At 47.1% G+C, this 21,030-nt stretch overlaps 1 gene segment (V, D, J or C); it reads right to left on the bottom strand.

Moving 5' to 3' along the window:
• Window positions 1-12,673, bottom strand: part of LOC124974734 (Ig heavy chain V region 914-like) — a 77,927-nt gene extending 65,254 nt beyond the window's left edge. Inside the window, 1 exon segment of the V gene segment in view lies at window positions 12,546-12,673. Within this exon segment, the coding sequence occupies window positions 12,546-12,591 (46 nt within the window).
• Between the last annotated feature and the right edge of the window lie 8,357 nt (window positions 12,674-21,030).

Genomic DNA, 21,030 nt, shown 5'->3' with positions numbered 1-21,030 from the left:
GACCCCTTCATTCTTAATCAGACGCACTGAGTCCTGCATGCAGCAGAACCTCTCGATGACATGATTTCTGGGAAACCCATCATTCAAGAACTTATTCTTCTCAGCATTGGTAGCCATTGTTTGATCCATTTCCCTCTTTAATAAACTGATGCTTATTTCAACTGGTACAGTCTTTCCATCTTCAATGTGCTTTTCAGTGAGTCCACCATACTGTGAATCTGGGTTCTTCCTTTCATCACGGAGAAGTTCTCCCAGAGAGGTGTGTGTAGCCCTATTTTTCGAAGATGCGGGCGCACTGGGTCCCCTTGCCGGCGCCTGGGACGCCGAGTACAAACACGATCAGCGGCTTCATGAGGCTGGGAGGGTAGAGAAGTGCCCGGCGGGTCAGCAGCGCGAAGCTTGGGCCCAATACGTGCAGCCACCTGCAGCAGCAGCACCTCAGCATACACCGCGTCTCCCACAGCGCCCAGCAACGCGTGGGCAGGGCGAGGCCAGGCGGGGCGGAGACTGTGGAAAAAGGGGCGGGCGCAGTGGGCGCCTCGGCCCGGCCACGGTACTCAGTAAAGTTTAACAGAGGGTCTGTTCAGTACTTGGGGCTGGGAAAGTCTACAGATCCTCTACAGAAGATGCATTGTAGGGTCTCCAGAGCTTATGTAAGGTAGAGAAAGAGAGGAAACCCCACAGGCTGTCAGGAAACCCCTCTCTCCCCAGCTTGCCCTCTGCACCTGCTCCTTGGTTCCTTCCTGTTGCTCATGGCTCCCCAGTAACCCCTGCTTATCTTGAGCTCCCCATGTTGGTCCTGAGCTCTACCTCCTGTTCCTCAGTTCCCTTTCTGATCCAGAGACCTTGTGGATCTCGAGCTATACCTGCTGGTCTTACACTACCATGCAGGGAGGTTTGTTCCTGGGACCACACTGACATCCCTCACTGTGAGTCCAGCACAGTAATACACAGCCACATCCTCATTGGTCACAGAACTCCACTGCAGGAGAACGGATTCTTGTGTGTGTCTCTGGACATGGTGACTTGACCCTTCAGGGAGAGGTAGTAAGTTGTGCCTCCATTACCAAGAATGTGCCCCATTCACTGCAGCCCCTTTCCTGGAGGCTGATGGATCCAGTTCCAGCTGTAACCAATAGTGATGTAGTAATTAGACACAGAAAGGTGAGGAAACAGGTCTGTGATGTCTTCACCACCCTGGTCCTGAATACTGCAGCTGCACCTGGGACAGGAGACTGGGGACAGAGGACCACAGTGAGTCAAGGACTCAGATGCAGCTGCACAAAACTTCCTCCCTGAATCCATGACACACGTACATTTGGGCACAAACATCAAAAGGAATTAAAACCAGGATTTCTCCATGGTCTTCAGAGCAGGTTCCCAATCCTAGAAAATAACTTCCAGATGGAGAACCTGAATATGAGTCAGTGGGTGCTGTGCTTTAACCTGGCTGCCTAAGTGTACATTTTTCAGTGGGTGAGGCTTGAATCAAGGATGTAGAGGGAGGGACCAGACACTTCTCTCTGGGGGAGGCTACTGTTTATGCCCACAGAGAGTTCTGTTCCCTGCCTGGGGTGCACTTCACCAGACCCATGGAGCCCTCATTCCAGGATATGACATGTGGTGGGACATTTCAGGGGGCAGGATGTGTTCACACATGAGACATGGCTTTGAGAACGTGGTCACCAGCCTCACCTCTCTATACTTACATCTTACTCTGAATTGTGGAATTACAATTCTGAAAACTGTACAGTCACCATAAGCTCTTGTTAAACTTTGGGTTTTCAGAGTTTGATGCAGCATCTGAATGTTTCAATCTATATGATTCAGAGGAAATTCTCTTACGCCCAATTCTTGTCAAGTGTTGGCAGGTGTTGGGAGACTCATGGGACTGAGATTCACGTTTCTACATGTAAATTTTTCTCAACTGTTTATAGTGTAAAAAGCTACCCTGGGAGGGTTTGTTTACAAGAAGCTGCATACGTTGAGATTTTGGGTGGTGTAGACATTTTGCAAACATGGAGTCCATACCTAGCACAGTTGAAAGATCTGACAGTCCTTTCTTCCCAGATTTTCCTGTGGATTGATGAGGTGCTGCAGGAGCATCCTTTACCGCAGATGCTCCCCATGGTGGAGAGTGTTGAGGAACAAGGTCCTCTACAAGAAGGAATTAGTCATCTGTTGAAGGACCTTCAGTTCAGGGATCTGGGTACAATTTCCTGAAGGTGCCCTCCCAGCTATCCTAGGTGGTGCTGATCTTGTTCTCTATCCCTGTCTTTCACATTCACTGAAACCTTTCCACTATGTTGGAGAGAGGACTTTCATGATGGTTCCATCCATCTTCACAGTCAAAGCTTCTCAGAAGAATCAAGTTCCACTGGACCCAGGGAGCTACTGGTGTCATGCTAAGTCTCTGTAAATTGCCCACCTCAAGCTCATGTGGGCTCATGGTGCTCCCTGTGCCAAGAATCAGGTCTCTGTGAACCACACTCTGTGACGTGCCTTCCATGACCATGTGTCACTTCATCCTGGATGGTGGAGAGATCTCCTGAGTGTGGTGGTGACAAGCAGAGCTCAGCCCATCCCTCCTCACCATGAGACCACCAGGATGTGAACAGCATGTATGATTTCCAGTCTGAAAAGGCAGAAATTGGGGATTGCAGCAGGAACTCTATGTGTGATAGTTACAGCAGGAAACCCAATGAATATGACACTGACATCTATGAGTGCCAAGATTTCCTTTTGAACACTGAAATTATGTATGAGCCCTCATTATGTGTGATGGGTTGATATACTTGACTCCATGGAAACGTTACAGGCCAGGCTATGTGTTTAACAACTACACAGACTCCATTTAACCTTGAGACTCCATGTTATGTAGGAAATGCTTGTCACATGGGAAAGTCCCACCTCTGTACCCATCAACAGTTGCTTAGCATGACTTGTTTGGCAATAAAAAATGATGAATTGGCAATTCTTGTATAATGAAAAATTGTTCTTTTTTTGATTCCTGTTATCCCAAACAACGTACCATGTTGATGATTATGTCAACAGTAATTTTCTAGATATCAGTAACCATTTTTAGTTTGTAACTCAGTAAAGTCATTTTGACCCCCTTTCCCCTGTGCTAATGACTTCAGATCCCAAGATGTTAGTTTATAATTTAGAATCATAGCAACATACACTTATGACTGATGTACTGACTTTTGATATAAAAACATGTTCAATGCTGAAGCAGGGGCTGCACTGCCAATAGCTATTTTCGGGGCATTGTTTGTGACACTCAGCTGGCTGTCTTAATAAAGACTCTAAATTTGGACTTCTCAGTGGTGATCAGTCTGTTTTTAAGTTGCCCACCATAACACATGGAGTCCAGAGGGTCACCTCTCTGCTGTTTCCTGACATGCCACAGCTTGGGTAGGTCAGAGAACCTGAGCCCATTGCCCTCACACATGTTTCTAGTGATACAGGTCCAGCATTCTGGAAAAATCCCTTTCCTTTCTATAATTTTATGACAGGGTTTTCAATGAACCATATTGTAAGTTCATTATACACTTCAGTTTAATTATGAGGTGCATAAAATCCCTTGTGTGAGATGTTGCAAGAATTTGCAGAGGTGACAGGATCAGGCTCTGAAGGTTGTGGGATAATCAGTGGATCAATGCACCAACATGGATTAAGTGGGTGTTATAAATATAGACAGGTAGGCAGTATCTGTAGGATACAGGTCCCCCATCGGGTTCATATTTGGGGATTATATTTTGTCTCTAAGGAGTGGATCACTCTCTCTCACCTACACCTCAGTCAATGATTCCTCTTGGCATTATCCTGAACAGTGATCCTCCGCAACACTCTTTCATGATGATCTGCATTAACTTGTACCCAGGGAATTAGAGTCAGACACATGTGGACTGAACTGTTCTTCCCATCCAGTGTTCTTGACAGGTATTTTGACCATGGCAATACAAATACTGACTGAAATAGAAATAGGTATGCTTAAGAGGGGTCATTAAAACTGACCTGTTCCTATAGTCCAGAAGCTTTAGGAGTTTTATGATGTTGGTGTGAAGAAAAGAGAAAAATTTGGAAACAAGAACTGCACCAGCTTTAGAATGCTGTAAGTGGTGTGTGATGGAGGTTCTGATGGGAGCCAAGAAGACCAGAATGTGAATTGGAGGGTGGATACTAAAGACTGGGCTCATGGGCATTCAGAGGAGGACTCTACTGGGAAGTGGACTACAGTCCATTCATACACATTGAATTCTGACTGGAAAGCTGTCCACATTTTACCCATGTCCTGAGACTTTTTGTGAAGGTGAGTTTATATGTAATGGACTCATTTATATGGCAGAGGAAATTTTCAGCCAGTGCATCTTTCAGGAAGGCATGGATAAGTCTGCCTGCTTTTAGCCAAGTTCAGCGTGATGTTGAGGAGCAGAAAGCAGAGAAAAGAGATGTGAAAACTTGCAGTTTGGTTGGACATGTGTGAGTAAAACTTGGGCTAGGGAAATTGGGATTCTTAAAGACATGACAGCCACTTGAAAATTGCTAATACTTTCCACATAAACAGGAGAAAAGTTGGGATCATGGCATCTCAGAAATTGGCAAGACCACAGCCATCTCAGGATCAAGGGTATAAAAGGAACAATTCCTTTAGAAGAGACCATGTGGACACCCTACTTTCACAGGCAAGAATACACAGTTGTTTCACCATTCTCCACCATTGATGCATGCAGAGGTCACTGTACCATGGTCCAGGAGGCCTGGTGCTACTGGAGAGGGTGGCAGACCTGGGGACTAACCACAAGGTGCTGGTTCTGCAGGATTGCAGGATGGTGGGTATAGGGAGAAGTCTTCCATTAAGATTTCAGGGAAGGTGGGGAAGGCCAGAAATTGTAGGGTCAGAGGCCCTGCATGCTGTTCTGAGCGAATGATGCATAAAAATGCGAGGTCAAACGTGCCATTCCAGGGGCAAACTGCAAGATAAGAGATGCCAGCAACCTGGAATTTAAGCCAAGGAAAGCTGCATGAATGAAGCACAGACAAGTCACAAGGGAGGCCATGAGGGCAGCAACCAGCAACGTCACTGGAGCTGAGAGACACCAGCCTTTGGATGAAACAGCTGATGCCATGTGCCCTGGTGTTGGACATGGAGCTACAGAACTGTGCAGCTGGATTTTAGTCTTCTCTTCATTCTATGCCTGCTTTCTAACTTGTGGACAGGAAATATTCACTCTGTGCCTTTATATGTTAAATGTATGTCACTTGTTTTGAACTTACTCCCACTGTTAGGAGTTTGCCTTGAGCCTCAAGAGATTTTGTACTTGGGCTTTTTGGTGAATCCTCAAAGTTGACTCATGGCATCTTGATATGTGAGATGGGCATAAACTTTTGGGGATTGGAATAGAATACTAAGGTTTAGAAATGGGCTGTTCCCAAGAGCCCATGTGTGGCAATAATTTTTAGAGTTTAAAAGATTAGATGATGAGTATTGCAAACTAATTAGTAGATTCATACAAGGACGTGTTTTATATGGGTGGCAACCAAATGTAGGATGGGCATGTTGTTGGACATAGGTCACTGGTGTGTGCTTTGGATTTTTATTATGTCCCTGGTGAGCAGAGCTCTCCCTCCCTCTCCCTCTCCCTCTCTCTGTCAGCTGTTACTATATGCTGAGCATCTTTCTTCCACCACACTCCTCTGCCATGACCACCTCAGCTATGGACTAGAGCTATGTAATTCACTGCCTGTGGACTGAGACCTCTGAAATTGTAAGCAGAAATAACTGTGTCCTCTTCACATGGTCTTTGACATATATATCAGTCACAGCAATGCAAATGGTGACTAAGACCCTCTCCAATGTCACTTAAAGAGCAATTTAAATAGTAATCAGGCTGTCTTCCCACAGAACACGGTAGAGGAGAAGCAGTAGAATGAGACAGAATGGCACATGAACATGCTCCATTGTGTGAGGACTTGACAGGAAAGAAGGGTGCTGTGGGACAGGGAGGGAGGAACAGACCCCAAATTCCAGAGCCAGGTGAGCCTGTTACACTCCAGGGGCCTTCCTGCCATGAGGTATAGCATGAAAAAGAACAAGACAAACAACAATTTTTGTGAATATAAAATATACAAAATTGTAAAATACTAGGTTAAAACTAATCTTTTCAATGTGAGATATTGAAAATTATAAAACATTCTAAGAAAAATATAACAAGGCAATTAAAGGAAACCCAGAGTCCCTGTTGTAGAAATATTATAGTACTACCCTGTTTTAATTCTCAGAGTTATGGTTTTAGAGCACTTCCTATTATAACCCTATTGGAATTTTTTTTACAGAATTAGAAATCTGTTTACAACATATTTTGATGTGAAAAAAGACCCTGAATATTCAAAACATATTTTTAATTTATCATAGGTATCTAACACTGCATTCATTTTGATGTAATAATACAAGGCTGGATGATCATTTTCTCCCATTCTGTCCTCATGACTTCCCATTCCCTCCTGTTCTTCCTCCTCCTAGTCCCTTCCTATACTCTGCTCATCTCTCTGTTGCAGGTTGGAGAAGGACTGTCCCCAAACTCCTGCATTTGTTCAGAAGTGTCAGACTTGGGAAGACAAGGTCATGAACTCTGGAACTTTTAAGTGATCCTAGTTTGATGGACAAGAAGGGTGGTGATTTAAGCAGGTGAGGTGTGATGAGGAGGGGAGTCACTGGGGGTGTCCTGGAGGGTTCCCTCTTCCCTGTAGGCCCCATAATTTTCCCAGAGCTTGGTGGCCACCATGAGGTGAGCACCTTCTTTCCATTGCTGTGCTTCCACCAGGAGGCTCTGCCTCCCTCAGGTGCAGAAAATGGAGTGACCTTCTACAACCTGGAGACAGAACAAAGCTTACCTGCTCTTCATTCATCTTGTCAGGTGTTTTCCCATAGGGAAGGAAAGATGACTGCCACAGAAATTACTACCAGAAGAGGGGTCCATCTATGACAAGCTTATCTATGAGATTTGAAAGTCTTTAGAGCTGGTTTTAGGAGAGAAAGTGGAAAAGCCTGAGGATGCAGGATGGAGAAGCCTTACAAGGTGTAAGCAGACCTCATGGGCTATTGTGTTGGGAGCTCAGAGGGCCAGAAGACTGATAGGAATGAGAACCGTGCTCATGAGGATTCCAAGGGAAATGAGGACTCCCTTGGGAGCTGGAATGGAGGCAATTCCTGATGTATTCCATCAAAGAACATGCCTACACGTTCCCATTCCTGAGGAGTCCTGGAAAGATTAATTAAAGGTAAGGAACTCATTAATCTGGAGGTGGAAGATTCAAGGCAGCACAGCTGCAGGAGGTGGCATAGATACTGCTCTTTGTCATGTTCAAAGTCTATGGTGATAATCAGGAGCAGAATACAGAGCAGAAAGATTTGAAAACTGGGACATGAGTAATAATTGTACATGTAAAACTGGGGATAAGGAAGTTGGGGTTTTGGAAGAGATTACAGACAAATGGGGATTCTGTGCACTCTACCCAGACAATAGTAGAGATGACTCAAGGACCTCTCAGGAATTTGCAAGGTCACACCCATTTCAGGGTCAGGAATGTAGAAGGGAGATCCCATGAGAAGAGATAGTGGGGCATCTGCTCATATCAGGGAACTAGGAAGTGGCTTCTCCATGCTCTTCCCTGGGAAATAAGAGACCAGAGCATCCATAACCCCAGTGTGCTCAGTTCCTGCTTGAGTTTCCAGCATACCTTGATTAGTTGTTCATGGAGGCCTCCACTGATCCTTCAAAGCAGTTCTGGAAGGCCAGACAATGTGTAGAATGGCCAGAATCCCTTTGGTCATCCTGAGGAAGATGATGCTTATACCTGTGAATGTGAGCCTGAGGCTGGAATGGAGACCCCAGAATATAAGAGATGGCAGTCATGTGCACTGTCTCCCCTGGAGGGCTGCTGGCTGTGGAGCGGAGCCAGGATATGGGAGAGGCCATGAGGGCAGCAACAGGCAGCACCACAGGTTCAGGCAGGCCAATCACTTAGGAGAACGCTCCTCTCCTTCTTGTGACCCTGAAGCCACAGGACTGGCTTGCCCAGGTGGGTTTTTTTCCATTTTTTCCCCATCATTTCTCTCTATAGCCCAAGTCCTTCTGCTTTAAATGGAATGTTTATTTATGCCACTGTGTATTGGGTACATGTGACCTGCTTCTGATTTTGAAAGGGCCTATCAGCCAAGTGTTTGCCTTTAGTGAGGTGAGACTTTGAAGTTGGTCTTTTGGAAATTGCAGGGACTGTTCACACCATGACGACTCTCAGAGAAGAACCACATTCACTTTGCACTGTGAGATGGACATGAGCTTTGGGATCCAAGGTTGTAAGTTTATGTTGTGGATATGAGGTGACCTCCCACAACTTCTGTCTTATTGCTGGTATTGAAAAGATGAGAGTGTGAGTTGGAAACACATCAGTCCATCCTAGTCAGAATGGACTACCTGGGTGGAACCTGTAGGTGGGTAAGGAGTGCCTGAAGGAAGTAGTCCCTGACCTCCAGTCCCCTCTTGACTTTGTCTCTTATATCTGCCCACCTAGACCTAAACCTGTTTCCTCCACCTCCATTCTGCCTTGGGGATTTGACTCACTGAGACCCAGGATGATAGAGTTGGATGACCATGTACTGACCCTCTGAAACTATCAGTCAGGATGAAATTTCTTATTCTAGATATGTCTTGATGTTGTTTGGTCAGCAGGATGTATTAATTAAGTTCATTGAACATGTTGTATTGATTACATCTCAACTAAGCACTTAAATAGGTGAATAGATAATTTTTAAAATAATGACAGATGAATGACAGATTACAAACAGAGAGACCTGTGTTTGATTATATACACACAGACACAAACATATGGAGAGATGAGAAAAGCAGGTAAGAAATGAACATTATGGAAAATAGAAAGGTGGTAGATAGGTGATGGATAGACTGGTTGAGCTTGTCACAGGTCATCAACAAGAGGGTAGCAGCGTTGCTTGAGGCTCTGGTGTCTGGAGGACCCACAGGTGGAGGACTGTGTGCTTCATAACTGTGCACATGTGTGGACCTGCCACAATGTCTTTGCATCCTAAGAATGGTGACTGCCACTTTTCCCCATGCCCTGAACTCCTAGGACTCCAAGTCTCCTGCTCACATAACAACTAGATATAGTCACAGGCCAGGTCTGGCTGGGCCTCATCTTTAAGGACCTCAGGATGGGTAGAGCTGGGTTCCAGCTCCCACAGGTGTATGACCTTGCCCTTGTCCTTGTCCTTCCTCTATGTGGGCACCCTGCTTCTTCCTAGGTCCATGCTCAGGACACTCACTCCCACTCCAGGGGACACACGTGTGAGGAGTGGGCTGTGTCCTCTATGCACAGAGACCAGGTGTGCTGTGGGTTTCCAGGTTATGGAGGAGAGTCACAGCAAATTCACTTTTGAGAAGCAGTGAGACAAGGCTTAAGGTGGGCACCAGAGTCCCTGAGCCTCAGCAGAACTGGCATTTGGGGTCTTGTTTGTGAGACATGAGGAGCATTGAGCTTCCTACCACCCAGGTGCCAGGAGAAGCCCCACTGCCCTGCAGACACCCAGACTGACTCCAGACACTACCATGGACCTTGGGGTGGAGCAAAGCAGTAGCAGGACACTGTGTAACCCCTTCCACATGCAGGATGCTACCTGCCCAGGAAAGCTCAGACAAAGACTGACCAGGGTGGGCAGATCTCATCAGGGAGAGAGCAGGTGGAGATGTGGCCAAGGGAGGAGGACATGTGGTAAGTCACCAGGAGAACCATGTTGTCAATGGATGATCCTTTGATGACAGTTAAGGACAGTGTGGGTGACTGAGCAGCAGACACAGGTTCCCATTTCAGGTGTGTGTGTGTGTGTGTGTGTGTGTGTGTGTGTGTGTGTCTGAGATCTCTGGGACCCTGGGTTCTGCTCTGGAAGATGAGTCTGCACAATGGTGTGAAGTTCCACCTGCCTGCCCTGGGGAGGTGTGAGTCCAGGTCAGTGTGTAAAGAGCACCTGGGAGAAATTGAGGACCTTAGAGATGGAAAGACCTCCCCTGTTCTTGTATAGTCAGAATTAATATTATTAAGTGGCCAAACCACTCAAAATGTTACATAGATTCAATAAAATCTCCAACAAATACCAAAGACATTGAAAAGAGAAACAGAAAAAGTACTGAATATTTGTGTGGATAAATTACAAACACACAATAGCTAAAGCAATCCTAAGCAGGAAGAGCGAGGCTGGAGATACGATAATATCTGACCTCAAATTATTTGAGGCTCTCATAACTGTGCACATGTGTGGACCTAAAGCAGCATGGACCTGGCACCAAACAGACAAAAAGACAAATGGACTAGAAGAGAAGATACAGAGACCAACACACATAAGTGCAGTTATCTGACAATATCCAAAATATTGTTGGAGAAAGACAGCATTTTCAACAGACAATGCTAAGAAAACTCAATATCCATATGTAAAATAATAAAAGAGATCACTGCCTCTAACCCTACAAAGTCAACTCAAAGTGGATCAGAAAACTAAGAATTAGACTAGAATATCTGCAAGTACTAGAAGTAAATACTGCATCAACTCTCCTGTGTAATTACAGACGCAATGACTTCCTCAACCAGGTTACTAAAGTGCATAAATAAAATGAAGAATTAGTAAGGAGGACAGTATGCAATGAAAAGTTTCTGTACAGCATTGGAAACAATCAGGAGTGTGAGGAGAGTCCTTCAGCATTGGAGATCTTAGACACTTGGTCCCAGCTATGGCGCTGATATCAAGAAAATAACACCAGAAATGTTTAAATATAAGACGCAAATAACACAATAAATAAATTGGAAGGAATGAAACTAACACTTCTCAAGAGAAGAAACACAGTGTTCAACAAATATGGGAACATGCTCAATATTTCTTATAATTAGAAAACGCAAATTGAAACTACATTGAGATTTCATGATACTCTATTTAGAAGTCAATCATCAAGAAATCAAATAACAAAAAATGCTGGCAAGGATGTAGGGATGATGTACACAGATGTATTGTAGGTGGAACTATAAATTAGTGCTGCCATATTAGAAATCAGAATGGAGATGCAGAATGGAACACCATATAATGCAGTATCCCACTAATCAGTACTGGTCACATAGAACTAAATTCAGCATACCATGGCTATATAGTCAAATCAATGTTTATAGTAATTATTCTCACAACAGCTATACTATGGAATGTTCCCAATGCCCATCAGAGGATGAATGGATAAAGGAAAGGTGGTGTATACTCAGAACAGGGTTTCACACAGTCACAAGGAAGAATGAAGTTAGGGAACTTGCTGATCAATGGATGGAAATGGAGAATGTCTTGGTGAGTTTCATGAGCCACATGCAGAGGGTGAAATGTTAAGTGTTTATTCTGATATGCAAATTATAGACTGGAAAATAAGTAAAGGAAAGGGAGGAATTCCCTACAATTAGAAGAGGGATCACGGATTAGAGAAGGGGACTGAGGGTGATGTTGGAGGAGCAGGAGAAGGGAGGGGAGGTGGAATGAAACTGACCGAACTACCCTGTGTACCTGCAGGAGGGGCCTCAGTGAATGTCCCCTTATGTTCTCTAAGAAGCACTAATGTACACAAAACCATTAAAACGTCTGTTGAGAAAAGAAACGGAAAGGATAAGAGGATGGGTAAAGAGGAGGAGGGAGAGGGAAATGGCAGGGATGGAAGTGGAGGAGGTCATATACCAAGACTGTGCAATTATGTCAAATTGAATATCACATATAATTATGAGACACAAAAGAAAAAGGAAGTACAAATTTAAAATCAAATTGTTCTCTTCAGAGACATTATGGATCAGTAGAGAAAATATGTCCACAGGGCTCCCCTGGAAAGCTGGTATGGAGGGGCTCCCAGATGCAGCAAATCAGCCTCAACTCCTCTGCACCTGCTCCTGGGTGACCCTGAGCTCCCTGTGTGCTGAGCGCCCTTGCTGGCCCTGGGCACCCTGCAGGGAGGTTTGTGTCTGGGTTCACACTGAGGTCCCCTCACTGTGTCTCTGGCACAGTAATAGGTGGCCGTGTCCTCGGCTCTCAGGCTGCTCATTTGCAGGTACAGCGTGTTCTTGGAGTTGTCTCTGGAGATGGTGAATCGGCCTTTCACAGAGTCTGGGTAGTAGGTGCTACCACCATAGCTAATTGCTGCAACCCATTCCAGTCCCTTCCCTGGAGCCTGGCAGACCCAGTTCATCCAGTAGTTACTGAAAGTGAATCCAACAGATGCACAGGAGAGTCGCAGGGACTCCCAAGGCTGCAACAGGCCTCCCCCAGACTCCACCAGCTGCACCTAGCACTGCACACCTGCAAAGGCTGCAACAGGCCTCCCTCAGACTCCACCACCTGCACCTCACACTGCACACCTGCAAACACAGAGGCAGCCTGGTCAGGACACTCACTCATCCACTCTTTCTCTCACTCCTGTCCACTCACACACTCAGGATCTCTGTTCTCCATTAATCACCTTTGAAAACAGCCACAAGGAAAACCCAGGTGAGCACACAGTCCATGGTGAGCAGCCTGTGTTGAGTCCTGACCACTGAGTGGGATGAGCTGGAGTCCAGGGCTGGGCTCCTGTGCAGAGCTGCAGGGTCAGGGTGGCTGGTTTTCATGAGCAGAGGGAGGCCCTATTTGCATGTCCTCCTGCTCTATAGCAGCTCTGGGTGGAGGCCCAGTTAGAGTAGTACTGTGAGCAGATTGGAGTGTCATGGGCATCCAAATGCACTTAAGGTTGCTGTCCTGTCTCACTCAGCATGTCCTTGTGATCCCAAAATGGTGAGAACAATTGACATCCTTGGCCAGGCCACCGAGATTTTCCTAGGGCTGGTTGAGTGGTTTCCTGACGTGCTGAGAATTAATGTTTTCTCATCCCCACTCAGGGGTACCAGCTCCATCTGCCTCTCTTTGCTTCCTACCTTCCTGTTATGTGGTGTTGTATGCCCAGGAAGGCCCTGGGCAGGAGCTACCCCTTGATATTTGCATCCATGTGCCAGAGAACCTGCAGCAATACAGATCCTCACTGTAAATCATCAGCCTCAGGAGATGCTCAGAGCAGCACAGACCAGACTTACCACACACTGGTGCTGGAGCCTGAGGTGTAAACACCTAAAGATGTGGATGCACTCCTGGGCTGTGTAAATGGTTGGTCTGTGCCAGTGTTAACAGGGCTGCTCACCAGCAGCAAACCTGGCAGCACCCATGTGACTGACTCTGCAGGCACACAGGTGCCAATGCTGCCGAGGTGAGTTCTCTTCCATCTGTGTCCAGAGGAAGACCTGGGTGGACCTGGGCTCAGGCAGAGCTTTGTCGCAGGTGCAGCACCTACAAAGAGACCCTGGGGCCATGGCTGGTGGAGCCTGGAAGCAAGGCCCACTATGGACCCACCCCTCTAGGTCTACCAGCTGCAGGGCCAGCTAGGAGAGCAGCAGGCAAGAGACTCAACCTGTGCAGCACAGCCTGGGTGAGCAGAGACATGGGGTGGGACAGTTTGAGGATTGTGGTTCACTGAAATACCACAGTACCACGTGCCCACCAGGTGGGATTTGGAAGCCAAGGGTGAGTCCTTAACTCAGGTCTTAGGAGTGTTGAGTCACTATTCATGATCACCACGCTCTCTGTTAATTTAGATGTGGAAAATAAGCAGCACAGCCTGGGGAGAGCAGAGACATGGGGTGGGACAGTCTGAGGACTGGGGTCAGGAACACTGTCCAGTGTGCCCACCAGGTGGGACGTGGAGGCCAAGGGGTGACCCTTAGTGGTGATATGGAAAACATGCTGTTCCCAGAGGAGGAATGAACCTTAGCCAAGGAGAATGGCGTCCTGTCCCTCCTGGCCATGGACATGGACCTGGAGCACATGGACCTAGCTGACCTAAGTCACGCAGCAGGAGACCATCACCACACCAGCATCATGTGGGGAAGCTACTGCATCAGCCTCCTGGACAGAGAGAAGACCAGTGAACCCTGGAGATGGGAAGGTGCAGGGAGTTGAGGGTGGGGTGGTGGTGAGGACCAGGTGCAGAGAGGGCCTTGTCCTGGTGCCTGCAGCTCACATGCACCTGTGGACACAGCCAGGCTGTGCTTCACAGTGACTGCAGCCCAGCAGCTGGGGGCTCCCAACACCAGGGAGGGACAGGTGATGGACAGCTCATGTGCGCAGCCTGGGTCCATCATGACCCCTTCACCCCTGTGCTGGGTGTTCTCCTCTGCCTCACAAGGACTGGGTTTCATTGTAACTCTGTGAATACAGCTGGAATGACCAGCTATGTGTCCATGGAGAGTGAGGCTGACGTTCTTGGTAATGTTGATGATCACACACCCTCACCTGTGAAAGACAGTATTCAACACATCTTGTTTACTTGGTTCCTTCAAATACATTCAACTCTCCAATCCTTAAATCTAATCTACTTAACTGTGTGCAGATACTATCCTCAGAAAAGCACATTAAACAATCAAATACAGACTCCCTGACAATGAGGGACACTGTGTTCGGGGAGCATCATCCCAGCATCCACCAGGGATCACGAAGGGACTGAGTGAGGCCCCCAAGCAAGTCCTGAGGTTTCATTGAGGCAAAGGTGACAGACACTGAACCACTGGGGAAAGGGAGCCCCTGGGAAAAAGCTTTTTAAAATCTGATGCAACATCTACTTTGATCAATTAAATGCACATAAAATTTTATAGAAGGTACTCTTATTAGGCTCATATACTTAAAGACATCCAAGACATTCAGCAGAGGAAATCAATGCCTATTTACTTTGTAGGAAGAAAAACAGAATATAAGTTGAGAAGATGATGGTAGGTAAGGAATTCAGATGAAGGAGACAGGAAGCGACTTCTGAGCTTTGTATCTGTCCATCCACCTCTGAATATGAGGATGAGGCAGAGGAGGCAGGAACTGAACCATGGGAAAAGTGAGCTCCTGGGAAATTCTGTCTTTGTTCAGGTGCAATATCCATGTTGTTCACTAAAATACCACAAGCTGTCTATGTTTGATTGTTATTCAGGTATTTCTCAGGTCATCAGAGGACTACAACACAGGAAAACCAGTTTTTTCATTAATATGAAGAAAAATAGCAAATGAAATGAAGAGATGATACCACATAGAATAATTTCAGGAAGATAAAGTGGGCAGGAAGCAACTTCTCTACTATAAAGTTATGTTTATATGATTGTGAATGTGTCAACGTGAACAACACAAACTTACATAAGTCACAATTAGAGAATTAAAATTATAAAACAAATGAAACTGCACTCTCCATTGGTAACATAAAATTTTACATGGATTCAGTGCTGTAGCTCTTCACACAGATTGTGAAAACACATAGAGTGATTTGATAGTATGGCATGAACCAGAAGTAGTTTATTACAATCTGGGATATAAAAATTGCTGAAGCTCATTTTCACCCGGACTGGAGTTGGACTTGCAGGACAGTTGGGCACTGATGAGAGCAAGAACAGAGCCCAGGGTGTCCCTCTCTGTGACCCTCCAATTCAGCCACAGGACTGGAAACATAGGCAGGCCTATGATGCCTCTCCCCAGCAGTCACGTGTCCTGGGCTTCTCAGACTTGGGGTCGCCTTGCTGCTATGTGGGGATCAGAGTGGACCTGTGCACATAGTGTGGACAGGGTCCTGAGGCCAGTGGCAGAGCCAACCTGCAGCTCCCACAGTCCATGCAGAGCTGACCACCCTCCCTCCTGGGACTTTACACAGGGAGCCCTTTCTCTCCAAGACCTTGCTCAGGTCACCCCTGTCCACAGGCCATGCACAGCTGCAGGAGGAGTGGGTGTCTCCACCCTTTGGAGTCCTAGGTGTGGGAGTGTGGGTGTCCAGAGCCTCATCATGAGGGGTAGACAGTTCACACACACCACAGTTCACACTTAACATACACATGTCTGTTTATTTGACCAGGTTTAGAATTTGTGGTCTGCATTTCTTAGCCTAATCTTTGGACATGTGGATCAGATAATTCGACACTGAGGGTGCTGTGATGTGATGGCAGTAAGTGTGGCAGCCTCAATGGTCTCTAACTACTACAACCCTAGGGCTATCCCTCCTTAACATGGGGGAACAAACACTGCCTGCAGACCTTGTCGAAAGTAACCAGGAGTGGAAGGCTCTGGCATGTGTAGGATCCAGGAAGAAGTGTGTACTGTGACCTGACAATGTCTAGAAAGACACTGGGTGAACTGGGAATGGGGAAGAGTTTGGGAAGGGGACAGGGATCCCCTGAGCATGGAGGGGTAAGACTTGGCATCAGAAGTTCATAAAGGTACCCTGAGCATGGTGAGCTCACATGTAACCAAGGTATTGTGGAGGCTGAGGTAGGAGGACAGCTTTCCAAGACCAGCCTGGGTATCTGGGGATAAACTGTGTCAAAATAAGATGAAATCAAGGCTGGGACGGGGCTCCGTGGAGGAGCACCTGGGACTGAATATAACTACTCAAAATAAATATTGGTAAATTTCATTTTAAAGGCACTGCTCAGGAAGTGTCATTGAAAAGCAAAAACAAATCTTCACAAACAAAACTGTGTGGTCTGTGGTGAAAGAATTTCAGACTGGCCTGAACTATACAAGAAAAACCTTTCTGAGGGATTGAGAGAGTGGAGAACTCATATATCTCCACGGAAGGTGGTGTCAGGTCAGGTGCTGTCTGGGGAGGATCCTCAAGAACCAAGGTGTACTACTCTCTCCTCTGTGTGCACCTCCTGCTGGGCTGACTCTGAGCTCCCTGTGTGCTTAGCGCCCTCTGATGGCCCTGGATCTCTGCAGGGAGGTTTGTGTCTGGGCTCACACTGAGGTGCCCTTCACTGTGTCTCTGGCACAGTAATAGGTGGACATGTCCTGGGAGGTCAGGGACCTCAGCTGCAGGGGGTACTGGTTCTTGGACATGTCTCTTGAGATAGACACTCAGTTCCTGAGGCATGGGCTGTTGTTAGTGCTACCACCTTAACAAATGTACGCTATCCTTTTTAGTCCCTTCCCTGGGGGCTGATGGATCCAGCTCCAGCAGTACTTGCTGGTGGTGATTGAGAATCCAAACATGGCACAGGTGAGGGACTGGGTCTGCGAGGGCTTAGCCAGGCCACATCCCAACTCCTGCAGCTGCACCTGGAACAGGATGCCTGGGGACAAGGACAGGAAGTCCTGGTCAGTCACCTGCAGTCACACTCTCACCATGGTTCTAGCTCTGACACTGTGGACACTGTCCTTGGGGAGCTGTGACTGGGCACAGGAGAAGATCCAGCAGACTCATTTCTAGACCACAATTGCCTTCCCAGAGAGCTCAGCCCTGTGTGAGCAGAGAGCTGTGAGCTCCCACAGTCCACAGAGCATTTGAACCAAGAGAAGGAGGAGGAATTTCCATGTGATTGAGGCTCTTCTTACATCTGAAGAGGCTGAGGTCAGGCTGCCCAGGTCCTTAGCACTCCTGAGATGTGTCCCTCTTGAACCCAAGTGGAGTTTTATCTGTGACAGGAGAGCATTTGGAATAAGGTGTGCTGGAAGTCTGTCAGAGGAGTAGCCCACCATCCTAAGTCCAGCACTAGCACACAGACTTTGTTCCCTGGACCTGGGAGAATCTCAGAGTGGCAGGAACTTGCCTAGCATGCAAGTGGCCCCAGGTTAAACACCAGCCCTGAAGGAAGAACCCTCAATGGTGACTGAACAATAGCACAGAACTGAGGATGGTGTTCCCCAAGTCTAGGAAAAGAGCCCTTTCTTTGTTCTCATGAATATTTCTTCTGTTACTTCTGTGAAATTTGAGAGGTACAACCTGGGAAAGTGAGGATGGACCAAGAAGACATAAGGGGAAAGGCTACCTTCTGTGAGCCCACTCTCCTTCCCTCCAACCTGTGACCCACATGTCCTCTTGACTGTTGAGCCAATCCTATAGACAGGAATGGGCTGGAAACTGCCCAGAATTTCTCCATTCATTTGTCCTGCCTTCTGTTCTCCACAATGAGAGGACAGCATGAGAGGGGCTGGACCACAGTGAGGGTCCTGGGAGCAGAGGCAGCTCACAAGTAATGCCTGAGGCTGAGAGCCACTGGGTTCACCAAGAGCACTGGAGACAGGCTGACAGCTGAAAGGGCATGCTGGTTTGGAGAGGGAGGCCCAGGGCTCCTTCCTTGTGCAGCATCACTGCAGTGAGAAATGCTCTGCCCACAGCACCATTATTTGGAGGACAGAGTGGACACTCTCCTTAGTCAGGGGGATTCACTGAGAGGACAAGTGTAGGTGCTGATCTCCTGATGAGGATTCAGGAATTGATCTGCTGCCTAACTGAGTGAACCCAACCTACTAATAAGAAATGTTAGGCACCTGTCCTTATTCATTGTGGTGACGATCATGACCTCACTGCAAACACTGAACCTGCAGATACCTTCCTGCAGGTCCTGAAAATGCTCAGCGAAAACCTTGCTGGCCTCCATGTTTCCACCAACTGCAAATCCTTATGTGCCCTGTGGATGAAGTTTCTAATTTCTAGAGAATCAACTGATTCAAAAGCAGCTCCTGCATTCTAACCAAATCAGAGACATTTTTAGATTATCCCAGGCTCCTGAAGTTGAAAACCTGGGTCCTTTATGTGACTCTTTCCCTTCCTCACCTGGGCCAGGTGTGAGCCAGTAGTCTCCAGCAGCCTGCTCTTCATAAGGCCCTGCTGAGGTAATGTGCCCATGCACAGCCTTCACCTCAGCCTCGCTGTGACTGACTCCTGCATTTCTGTTATGATCAAGGTTTCATGGATCCAATATATTGTCTGTGTGCCCACAGCCCTGCCCTCTATCCTCTGCCATTGCATTTGGGAAATGTCTAAGTATCATTGAAAGAACACAGTCACAGTGCACAGACAGTGCAGGGTTCCGGGCCTTCGCTTTCTGCTCAAAAAAAAAAAAAAAAAAAACTTAGTTCACTGGCCTTGACAGAAAAAAGAGGACATGATGGACAGATCCTCCTGGGCATGGATATCTGGAAGGAAAGTTCCTTCTCAGGCAGCTCATGTACATGGACAGCTATACAAATACAACTTTGAACATGGGTTTGATATGGCTCAAAAGCTGAGGAGGTCTTGCTGTAGAAGTCTGGACCAGGGCATGCTTCACATTTTTTTTCCATGTTCCTGTGATCCTACTTCAAACAAAGATGTGGCTCCTCCTCTGTCTGCATGCTTAAGAAGAAGGAGTTATATAATATTGAAAAGTTCCCTCAGTCTTAGTGTAATAAATCATGGCTCAGAACTCAAGGTTGAATATCAGAAATATGTGAATCATCACAGGGATATGAATCTAGTATAGAAAAGCAAAACATTATTTACTGAAATTAAGATGGACAAAAATTAAGAAGTTCAAATAAACAGAAGACTGGAGGAATTCTTGAGATGAAAAGTGATACCACAATTTACACAGCAAAGTCTGCCCAGAACATTCTTCACCTTTTTCTCCGGGCTGAGATGTGAGGCTGATGGTCTTGAACTCTGTGCTGGTCCTGTGTGCCCTGCTGGTCCTGAGGGCCCTCTGTTACTCATGGTGGTTCCCTCCTGCTCATGAGTGTCCCTCTTCTGCATCTTAAGTTGCTGCTGATCTTGAGCTCTTCCTGCTGGTCCTGGGTTCTTCCTTCTTTTCCTGGTCACCTGGTGGCCCTGAGTTCTTCCTACTGCCCATGAGCCTCTTGCTGGTCCTGAGTTCCCTCTGTTGATCCTATGTGCTCTCCATAGGTCTTGATTTCCATGCCTATTCTAAGTACCCCTAACTGTTCATTAGGTCCTGTTAGTTGTCCTGAATCTATTTCTGCTGAGCTGCAACTGCACATCTTTACCTCACCTGTTGATACAGGACTCAATGCTTGTCTTCAAATGCCCTGTTGTTCCTCAGCTCCCCCTTCCCCTTGGATATCCCCCTGCAGGGTCCCAGGTCACTGCAGGTCCTCACCTCCACCTGCAGGCTGGTGACTGGGCTCACACTGAGTTCCCTAACTGTAAGTCTCCCACTTGAATACACATCTGTATGCTCGGGATTCTTGCTGGTGAGTTGAGTGCTAATGAAGTTGGCTGTTGGAAATATCCCTGGTGATGATGACACTGTACCAATACAGGTCACAATTTCTGCAGGTGCAATTGACAATGAACCCCTGGGAAAAAGTACCAGCATGTGCTCAGAAACCTCAAGGAACATTGAAGACTGGCAGGGACTCAGGACCAGTTGTGTAATGGTATCTGCTTCCAACATTACCTGTCCTTCTAACCCACTATAGGAATTTCCTTGGAAGCTGGCAGATCCAGCTCCACCATAGTTGGGTAAAGAAAATCCAGACACAGCACAGGTGAGGGACAGGTTCTATGAGTGCTTAACCTGGCCAGTTTGGACTCCTGCATATGCACCAGGGACAGGACACCTGGGGACAAGGAGCATCACCTCCATCCAGTCAGTCACACCAGAAGCTGGATGCCCCCTTTATCTCTTGAAATCCCTCGACTCTCACAAATGGCAGGGAGAATGGCAGCCCAGGTCCTTCATGCTTCAATGAACACCCTATGAAATGGACCCAGGGCTGCTCAGCCAGGGCTGGGCTTTTAGCCTGAGACTCAGGCTGCTTTGCATGGGGGAGGACTAGATACAATTGGGGAGCAGGTGGCAGGGCCACCATCCTTCTCAGGGAGTGTGCTGACCTTGTGCTGCTCAGATGCAATGGGAGGCAACCTCAGTACTCCCTGATTCCTGCGTGGTTCTCCTCCTGCAGCCATCAGGAATGTACAGGCCAATATTCAGGGGTTGGCAGCACCACATATAGGGGGTTTCTTGTAGGAGTGCACAGCCATGCTTAGGAAAGAGACAGGAGGTGTCTCCCTCAGTTCCTTTGCTCTGTGCTGCGAACTCCAGGGGAGGGTTTGGGGTGGGGCAGGGCAGAGGGTGCAATAGGCCTTTCAGAGGATGGAGGGGAAGTTCAAG

Source organism: Sciurus carolinensis, unplaced genomic scaffold (genome assembly GCF_902686445.1).
Source record: "Sciurus carolinensis unplaced genomic scaffold, mSciCar1.2, whole genome shotgun sequence".
Lineage (NCBI taxonomy): Eukaryota > Metazoa > Chordata > Mammalia > Rodentia > Sciuridae > Sciurus > Sciurus carolinensis.
Note: the sequence above shows the minus strand (reverse complement) of the source record. Positions and strands in the feature narration are given on the sequence as shown.